The sequence below is a fragment of the Morone saxatilis genome, unplaced genomic scaffold (assembly GCF_004916995.1).
Source record: "Morone saxatilis isolate NCDOM2014 unplaced genomic scaffold, NCSU_SB_2.0 Contig21, whole genome shotgun sequence".
In the NCBI taxonomy this organism is placed as follows: Eukaryota; Metazoa; Chordata; class Actinopteri; family Moronidae; genus Morone; species Morone saxatilis.
This window is the reverse complement of record NW_023339774.1, coordinates 1,158,874-1,168,850: the sequence shown is the minus strand read 5'-3', so window position 1 is coordinate 1,168,850 and position 9,977 is coordinate 1,158,874. Positions and strand designations below refer to the sequence as shown.

General features: G+C 38.1%; 1 protein-coding gene across 1 annotated transcript; it reads right to left on the bottom strand.

The window, feature by feature from the left end:
* Positions 1 to 2,192: 2,192 nt before the first annotated feature.
* LOC118332608 (serine/threonine-protein phosphatase 6 catalytic subunit-like) lies at positions 2,193 to 7,926 on the bottom strand. The gene is made up of 7 exons (XM_035667980.1): positions 7,731 to 7,926; positions 6,228 to 6,323; positions 5,819 to 5,884; positions 5,129 to 5,270; positions 4,945 to 5,024; positions 3,767 to 3,976; positions 2,193 to 3,356 (listed from the first exon to the last, which is right to left on the bottom strand). The coding sequence occupies exons 1-7, from the start codon at positions 7,803 to 7,805 to the stop codon at positions 3,108 to 3,110; spliced, it is 918 nt and encodes a 305-aa protein (XP_035523873.1). The 5' UTR covers positions 7,806 to 7,926; the 3' UTR covers positions 2,193 to 3,107.
* Positions 7,927 to 9,977: the final 2,051 nt, after the last annotated feature.

The following is a 9,977-nucleotide window of genomic DNA, read 5'->3' as shown; positions in this document are numbered from 1 at the left end:
TAGCTAGAACATAGCTATTGCTCTGTATCTAACAGCTTTCTATCATCGCCACCATCGGCAAGTCAAGACACCGGAATACACATCTGGATAACAACACCTGCATAATAACACCTGGATAACAAAGATAACCAGTGCTAGCTAATATGCGCTGTCAGTTAATAAAGAGAGCTCCCACAGTCCGGCTGCAGCGGCTGCTTGTGTAATTCACATTGGGTCTTACCTCGGCAGCCGGCTAACGTGAATGAACAGGAGTACCACAGGGATGCTTCTCAAAAATCAGTGCAAAAGCCACGACGAGCTCTGTCGGTGAAGCGCGACTTTCTTGGCATCTCACTGTGAGTAACGGACGCTGGACCGCCGTCTGACCAGCCGTATCAACCCCCGGCAGCGAAGACAGGTCTGCTGTCTGTCCGCTGAAGCTCAAATGCTACTCCGTATGAAAGGTTGTTGTCCTGTGACAGGCGAGCGGGCAGGAGGAGGCAGGAGGAGGCAGGAGGAGGCAGGGTGAGGGAGGACAGCCGCTGGCTCCGCTCCTCTACGATAACTGGCTAGCTTCTTCCGGGTCAACATTTTCAAAATAAGAGCTTAGCCGCTGTCAGGGCTCCCAAAGTACGTCAGCAGGGGTCAGCCCAGTTACAATGTGTGAACTGAATTTTAAGTCCAACAGTCAAGTTTTATTGTTAGAGCTATATGTATCAAAAAATGAGTTTCCTTTACGTGAGTAATTCATAAATCTTAATATCCATTTATTTAAACAATTATTTAAATGAGAGGAGAGATGTCTCTGGTGGTCACCTGAGACATGACAAGTAGAAACAGATTAAGTAAGGACTAAAAGCATTGGGAACTCTGGTTTAATATTTAACAATGCATCAGACTGTCTGAGGTGCAGGGGTGATGAATATAAAATGAGCACCAGTGTGCAGAAATGTGATGCATTTATGGGGAAACAGCAAGTCAGGGTTAGGATTAGCACCCTAGAGGGCACTTTATCTTGTTTTGTCCATTGGAAGAGCACCCTAGAGGGTACCTAATCACATTTTGTCCACTGGAATGACATCCAAGAGGGCACTTCAATACATTTTCTCCACTGGAAGGACAACCTTGAAGGCACTTTTGCTGCAATTTTTCAAACTTCACTTCACTTTTTCAAGCACTCCTCCAGTGCAAAGCATTGTATTTCATAAACTGATCATATGTTATATCTTAACTGGAAAAATTACTCTTAAAGCTAAAGTATGAAGTATCTCAAAATTTTCTTGTACTACTAAAACACACTTGAGTAAAGGTTATTTGCAACATTGTCATATACTGTGGCACAGCAGTCAGATGGGGTGGTGAAGCTCCTGCTTCATATATGCTTTAAATATTGCTTAAAACTAAATAAATACAAGAATACTGACTCATTGACCTTGATATTCGATGTACCTTATATCTCTCAACCTTTTTGGTGTCCAGAACCCCCAAATTGATACACATTGTGCAGCTGACCCATATTTGATAAGATGTAGTCTCAGGGATCCACCAGATAACTTGTTTAATAACTGTCTGTACAGTAGATTGGCAGACTAACAGTGAAGAGTGTGAAACCTATAAACAGAAGAGTCATTCGTATATATTTTTTCACTGGGATAACTTCTAGTCAGTGAAATATAATCAAATTAAAATATTCCTAATTTTTCTGGGGACCCCCTGGAACCCACTCAAGGACCCCAGGTTGAGAACTAAATGGTAAATGGACCTGCACTTGTATAGCGCCTTTCTAGTGTTCCGACCTTTCAAAGTGCTTTTACACTACATGGCACATTCACCCATTCACACACATTCACTCAGTGATGGCAAAGTCTAAACTGCCTTAAATAAAATAAAATATATATACTCATATGTAATACAAAGTAGTACACGTACAATTATTTGAAGCTTACGCTTTGCAGACTGGGTTCTGATATAGTACCTGTGCAGTATTCCTGTCATTTCCTTTTTTTTGTCACTTTAAGCATTCTTCCAAGTCAGCCTTTTTTCATTTGGTCCAAGTAAAAATATGAGCCATGCAGGCTGGACCACCATGACCATAAATGCATCCTGTTCATTGTACATCAGAATCATCCTTTTGTTTCTGCTCACAGATTATAATGGTTAGGGCTACATTATGACAATCTGTTTGTTGTTCAAGTGATTACTATTCAAAAGACTTAATGACTAATGTTTTATTGAAATTACAAAACAGGGGAACATCAAATAGAACCGTTCTCTGCTACAAATACAACTACAGAGCTGAGCTATTCAAGAAAATGCACTTGCAGTGGAAAATTTATTTTAAAATTTAAATGATTGCTTGTAATAGCCACTGTTGCAGCAACAATTCATCACACTATCAAAACAAGTCAGACACAGTGATGAGACAATGCAAAAGTAAATGCCAATTTTAAGACAGACACTTGTTGGTGTTTGTCATAAACAAACAGTGTCTGCAGTGACAAAGCACACTTTTTAAAAACAATAAATTAAGAAAGTCTAAAAGTGACGTTTAAAAAGAAAACTGGTGATTAAGGCAGAGCGCTGTAGGATGGGCTCAGCTGTTTAAACATCAGTGGGTCTTGTGGGTGTTCAGACAGGAGCAATTATTACAACAGTTTATGTCTTATTACCAGAAATGATCATCCTAAGAGGAGAAAACTAGTCTTTCAAAAGGCAACCATGAGATCAAACTGCTACAATACTTAAAGAAAAATATATATCATTTTATTTGAATGTGTATTATTGGCAGCTACCACTCAGTTTAAAGGTTTTATTTGCTTCAGATGGATACATAACATCAAAATTAAGTAAATTAATTCAATTTAACATTTTCTTATCAATAAATGAAGAAAGTATAATTTTCTCACTGGGGGTCAGGGGCGGCGGACAAGGTTCTTTCCTTTACGACAGAATAAAATGAGTGTGGTGCAAACACAGTGTAGCTTCGGGAGAACCCCTCTGCTACTCAAGATGCTGTGGACCTGAAAGGGACGTTACTCCCACAGACTTCTTAAAATATGTTGCATATAAATACATTTGAGAGTTGAGATCTCCGGCGGGTGGAGAGAAGACAGAACTGGCTCTTGTCATTAGAGGAAGTATGGGGTGGTCGTCCGGGGAGGTATGACGCGCTCAGAGTCGGGAACGGCGCGGAACAGCTTGGGCTCTCGCCTGTTGACGTCCTTAAAGACCATGATGGAAGCGATGTTTCCGCAGCGGTAGCAGTAGTTGGGCGCCGACCACACCGTCACCAGCTTCTCGTCAAACATGAACTTGTAGCCCTCATGGACAAGCTGGTGGGCGCGGCAGATGAGCTTCAAGTTGTTGATGTGAACAAACTAAAATAAGAAAAATAGATTACTTTCACAGGGTTACAACAGCTACAGAAAATAAATTTGCTGTTAGGTGACAGGTGACAGGTGAAAGGTTATCCGCAAAAGATTATTGTAACTATTCATTTCATCACACGCAAAAAATTCCATGACTTTTCCAGTAGGGCTGCAATTAATGATTTTCCTAATAATAAAATGTCCAAAAAGATGACGTCCTCAAATGTCTTGTTTTATCCACAACCCAAAGACATTCAGTTTACTGTCATAGAGGACAAAAGAAAGCAGAAACTGTTCACATTGGAGAAGCTGAAAGCAGAGACATTTGGATTTTTTTTTTTGCTGTGGGTCAAAGGATGTTTTTTTTTCTCCTCTCCATTTTCAGCTGACTACTTTCAAATGTCAACGACACAACGTACCTCATTGGTGACCTTGGAGCCAAACAGCCAGCCTGCACCTCGTGGACTGATGGCCCAGGTGTCCACATCCTCTGGATCGGACCACACAAGATCACAGAAGGCCCCCTTGTGGGGAATCTCCTGGTTGCGTTCGATGGTGCGGATCTGGTCCAGAGTTTTGATGTCGGGTGAAAGACCACCATGGACACACAAGACCTGCTCATCTATCAACTGGGATTGGAGATGAAAAGATGTTAAAATCAGGCAGTCCTAAGAGTATCACAGTAAATATGACCTTAGTTAAAAGCTTGATCAGGTTTGATAATGACACGTGTTGATAAATTAATAAGTTTACATCAGTAATATTTCAAAGGAAAGATTTTGCAACTGGAACAGACTCTCTTTTTACTTTACCAACTAAATCCACTAAATCATGTTCCTGCAGTCTGTTTTCAAGATTTGACAGTTTGAACACATCTCTGTGTCCTTTATGTTCCTATATATATTTTTTATTTTGCTGTTGCAGTCTGCTGTTTGGCTCAGGCAGGTGGTATACAGTGGGGTTTATTGGAGTGATACTAGCCACATCTACCTGCTGTGCACTGCAACCACAATGAAAATGGACAATGGAAAAGTCCTGTTCTAAGATGTTTGGCTTTCTTTTATTCAGAGTTAGATTAGCGTGTCATAATGGAAGACAACCCGGTATTTTGGACACCCCAGGAGCCGGTAAATTCAAACTTAGTTAACGTTTATGTTATAAGTAGGCTTAGTTTACTAAATTGACACAAGTTGCATCGCATAAACTAATTCAATTGTTACTAAACTATATTTACACATAAAAATCTGCCAGGTGTAACTGTTACACAGTGTAAGCTAACTAAATAGCTAACTAACAGAAAATGCTAATATATGACCATTTGAGACTGAGGAGTAAGAGATACAATATGTGACCTGTCTATGTGCTGTCTAATAATGATAAAACCACAATATACCTCAAATTACATAACATTATGCAAATAATGGAGACTAAATTAGCAAATAAATTGGGAGATATATATATATATATATATATATACACATTATATTGTAATTCATTCCCATGCCTGCTGCTCAGTAACGGCAGTCCCCAGCTCTTCTGCCCCCCCCCCACAAATGTTTTCAGGTAACTAACGTGAAAGAAGCATGAATGAACTTACAGCTGCCACAGTCAGCATGTCAAACACTTTTGTGCAATACCGCCAGGCATTTGCATTTCCATATTTTGTTTGGCACTCATCTAAAAAGAAGCAGAACAAACACAGCAATGTGGTTTGATGAGCTTGTGAAACTGAAAACATTTGAATACATAACCAGTAAAAGTGTAGCACATTGTGTACCTACCATAAAAGCCGTACACTTGTGTTATTTGTCTGCTTTCATGGTTTCCACGTAGAAGAGTGATACGGTCAGGCCACTTTGCCTTTAAAGCTAGCAGGTGTGTAAATGTCTCCAAGCTATAATATCCTCTGTCTACAAAGTCTCCCTAGAAAAAGGGAAAAAGACACCATGAGAGACCCCAAAAGATTTCATAGTCAGGATACAGTAATACCTGGGTACAGAATAACTGTAGTTACTTTCAACTCGTTTTTCAAAAAAAAAAAAAAAGTATGAAGAAAAAATATGTATTGCTTCCATCTTTTGTTCTGTAGTTGTTACAGAATGAGCAATTGAAACTTCATTAAAAAAAATTTCAATCAATTTTTAAGACCTGTCAAAATCTGATTTAAGATATTTAATGCCTAAATTTCAGATTATTGGATTTTAGACTTTTTAAGACCCTGCAGAGAACCTGTATATGTATCTACTGAAAGACAATCTAATACAATACATCACAATATCTGTGTGATTGAGGAAAAGATAACCCTAACATGGCATTTCTCAAGACATCATTCATTCCTTTTATGTTCTGCATTATAAGGAAGCATTCCTTCCCAAAATCAACACGTTGGTTGATTGACTCATTAAGAAATAAAGCATCTGCGTTATTGTGGCATATTTAATTCTGTTGATAAACAGAGAAAACTTACTCACCATGAAAATGTAATTTGTGTCTGGAACTTGGCCTCCAGTTCTGAAGAGCTCACAGAGATCATAAAACTGGACAGGAACATTAAAGAGAACATTTATTCTTGGTTAAAAAAATAAAAATAATAATAATAATCAGACAAAAGTGAGAGTTTTAGCAATATAATAACACTATATTTCTTGGAAATAGTAACTTCTCTTTTTTCTTATGAATACATTTTTTTGCATGTCATTTATCTATGCCAACGTGGTTTAAACCAGCCATTTTGAACTGAAGAAAAAGTAAATCATTATACATCAGGAATCTCAGTCTCTAGGGTGATTTTTCAGTCATTTTTAAAAGGACAAATCTGGTTATTTATCATCAATTGAAGGGTTAGAAAAAAAAATCAAAATCAAAATCAGTTAGGCCTACCTGACCATGAATATCTCCACAAACAGTAACTGGAGTTGAGACCGGCTGAACATTTGATTCTTCTAGCAGTAAATCGCAAACATAATCACATAATCTCTGAAAAATAAACATGGCAACAGTTAGTGGTCACAGGCATCCTGTTAAAATACGGCATCATAACAGCCGAACATCGCAAGCTTACTGGTCAACTATTGTACTTGGTGTCTGTAGACCATGGCATCCTTGCAGCACTGTAGCACTTAACTATAATGCTGTTTGACACACAGTTTACCTTTATCAAAAAACTGCAGCTTCCATTTTGCATATTGCACTTGACCATGTTGAGACACAAACTATGGAAGTCTCATGGAGGGGGGGGAAACAATGAAGCACGCAGACTGTATGTAACATTCAGTCTATGTTAGGGGTGTAGCCATACTGATATTGACAATAACCGTGATATTTCAAAATTAACATTGATTTTGTGTTTGATGAATAATGAATACAAACGAATAAACCAATGATTTTGAACCAATATGACTGTGCAAATGTACTCCGAAGGCTGCTCTTTAAAGAAGTAACTTTATTAAAGAATATTTTAAAATAAATAATAATTACATTGTAAACCAATTCTTTGGTTGACATTGCTGAGAGATGTCTCTTATCTCTTACTCTGTAGCAGAAAAAAATACAGTTTACATGAACGCACATATCGGACAACATATAACGTTACACAGGTACCGATACAATTCCAATAGGTCTGTGATAGGCCAATATTATCTGCCCGATACATCTGATCTACAAAACACACAATACAAGTTAAATATGAGTTGACTAATAACATTGTTATTATTTTTTTCAAAATTTCTGTGGAAATTGACTTAGTATGTCAAAGTAATGAGAAAGCTTTTGAGAAAGTATTTTAAAAATATTGAGAAACTCTAATTATTAAGAGGAGAAGTACTAACGTTGAGTCAATATTTTGAGAAGTTTCTCATCGTAATGACTAACAGAATTATATTTTTCACATTGGCTGAAATCGGCTTCCATACAGAACTAACGTTACTTCCCTGTTAGGTATTTAATTTAGCTTGTACTCAAAGTTTGACTGTTAAACATTTGATCGCAACGTCAAGTAGCGTTAGCTAGCTCTAGCGGGTAACGATATAAGGTTAACCAACCTATCGACACACTGCTGTTAGCTACTGTTTGGTTTACGCTGCAGTGGTTTCCATGTTTCGCACCATTAACATCTAACTATTAGCTAGCTAGCATTAGTAGCATAAGCCTTCTCCTCTTAGAGATTTTTGTGGACTAACGTTAATATCAATGACGCTTGTACTTAACCAGCCTACAACTAACAATTATCTTTGCTAACAGTTGTCGCCGAGTAATAACTAACGCTAGCAGTTAAGTTATTAGCCACGCTTGTTGAACAAACTTCTTATAGTCAGCCCGTTTGCTTCCACCGATATTAGCAAACATTAGCCTGATGTTACGTTGATTTTCGCTTCTTAAACTCACCTTTAGATCATTTTCCGGCAGGTATTTGCAGTGTCTTGCTATTTCAACGTACTTATCAAGGTCTAAAGGCGCCATTATCAAAACGCTAAAGCCAGAAGACTGCTAAAGTAGATAGCTAGCAAGCAAGTTCCTTTTCTTCTTCCTCTTCACCGCTGCTTCATTTTTCAGGGTTCATCACCGCTGTCAAGTCAACTAATCATATCCTGTAACAACCTTCAAAATAAAAATCTTTACCGGCGAAAAAGTCTTCCAGTAATGAAGAGCACCACAATGAAATCAAGTAAGCTATGCGGCAGGGATTTTTAATGTATTTTACCACAATTTGTCATTTTGGAACATGTTCTGAAAATGCCAGTAGGTTTTTTTTTAAAACCTTTTATTTTGAAGCTTACATTAAAGCGGCATTATCTCCAGCCAACTTCACACTCGTCCAATGGTGTTTCGTGTGCAGAGCAAATGTAACAGCGCCCCCTACTGATACAACAAGTGTCTCTTCCACAAAAACCTGGAAAAGCATGTGTATTTGTTTGTTTGTGTATTTATTTTTGTTGTCTTGGTCCTCATTTTTAATAGTTGCGTCATTTTGTTTGGGTTTTTGGTTTTTTTTTACAATCAATGCTTGCTCTTACAATGTATTGTACATAAATATGAAATTATATTTCATTTTTTCAACTGGTAGTCATACCAGCAGAGGGCAAACCTGACCTAGGGACAGAGAGCCCAGCACAGGACTCAGTTTCCACAAAGTAGTACTAAGGTAAACTGACAGAAAAAAATGATATATGTGGCAAAAAAATATAGGTTTTATTACAAATCTAAGAGTAGATTTGTGGATTTCATGGACCTTTGGACACATCTGGGGTCCAAATTCATAATTTTGTCCATGTATCCTGTTCCCATCATGTATGTTATAGCAGTGGACAAAATCCAATACAAACTCAGCACCACCTACAGCTTATGTATTTTTACTAAATTGAATCAGTCAGGTCTACTAAACACTGTCAGCAAACACACAATATTATAAACTTAAGTTAAAGTAAGTAAGTAAGTTAAATAAAAGATTTTATTGCCAGGCTAATGTATTGAACAGATGCACGGTATGGCAAATACCATTAGGAGCACTATGAGGAGCCAGAAGAACTTGATTTTTTCACAGATTCTCTGTTTCATGTACTACTGTCAGGATATAGTGAAAGTTTCAAAAAGTTATTTATTTACATTATTTATTAATAATTTTTGTTAGTATTTAGTCACTGCATAGTTATCCTAGATCAAAAATAACTGTTCAACATGAATCCTGTGTATGTAAATTTGTAAAGCTCATGTAGCGGGTGCCAACTGAACGTGTCATCAGCACCACCCAGTTATTAGACAGCGTTCTCACCCTGTCTGAGGACTTGCCAAGCTCAGACTGTCAGCACATGAAGCAATGCATGATGAATTGCTTCTGTTATCCAACATGAATCTGCATCTACCAGCCAGACATTTCCGTTCCTCCTGTCAATCTGCAGTGTCTCACACGTAGAGCCTACACTGTGTTGCCTTCCAGACAGTGCAGCAGCTGGCATGATTTTAACTACCCCCTGCCAACATAAAGCTGGACACAGAGATAAGCAGACATGTTAAATACAGGCGAGCAGCTATCAGAAGAGGGAACCTTGACAGGAGACAGAGAATCAATTGTTCCACACGGAAGCTGCGGTTAACCTGTGCAGCAGAGTCACAGAGCTTAGGAAGAGTTCAGTTTGATCTGCAGATGTCTGTCTGGTTGAGGAGCACAGATGGAACATTCTTGTTCTTATTTGATAAAGTTGAGCTGTAGAGAACTCCAGAGACCCCCAGCTGTGTTTACAAAGCATCTGTTTAATAACAGTTGACAGCAGATGTGTTTAAATGCAATAAAACTGAATCACCTTCTCCATATCAACTATAATGGTCTGAGAATAAGAGGAAAGGTTACACAAATTAAATCTTACACTAGGACATTGCCTAAACACATTGTAGGAGCTTATGGAAACACATTTCACTATGATTGTGCCTGTATGATTATATGGGACAATTAAACTTAAACTTGAATTTAGAGCTCTCCTCCAGTCAGAAATCAGTTGTTCTTTTTGTTCCTACAGTGTGATGTTTGAATGCTGTATGTGCAGAGTGTGACAGTAGAAGGATGTTTTCACATTCATCTGCTGAAAGTGGAAAGTTTCTCTGTGCTCATTCAACGTCTGATTTTAAGGGGCGGGGCCT

Excerpts from the sequence above, each read along its gene's own strand:
- LOC118332608 (XM_035667980.1), bottom strand. The coding sequence starts at position 7,805 with ATGGCGCCTTTAGACCTTGATAAGTACGTTGAAATAGCAAGACACTGC. Across the intron at positions 5,025-5,128 it reads ACAAGTGTACGGCTTTTATG|ATGAGTGCCAAACAAAATAT; the intron begins GTAGGTACACAA and ends GCTTCTTTTTAG. Across the intron at positions 3,977-4,944 it reads ACATGCTGACTGTGGCAGCT|TTGATAGATGAGCAGGTCTT; the intron begins GTAAGTTCATTC and ends CTCCAATCCCAG.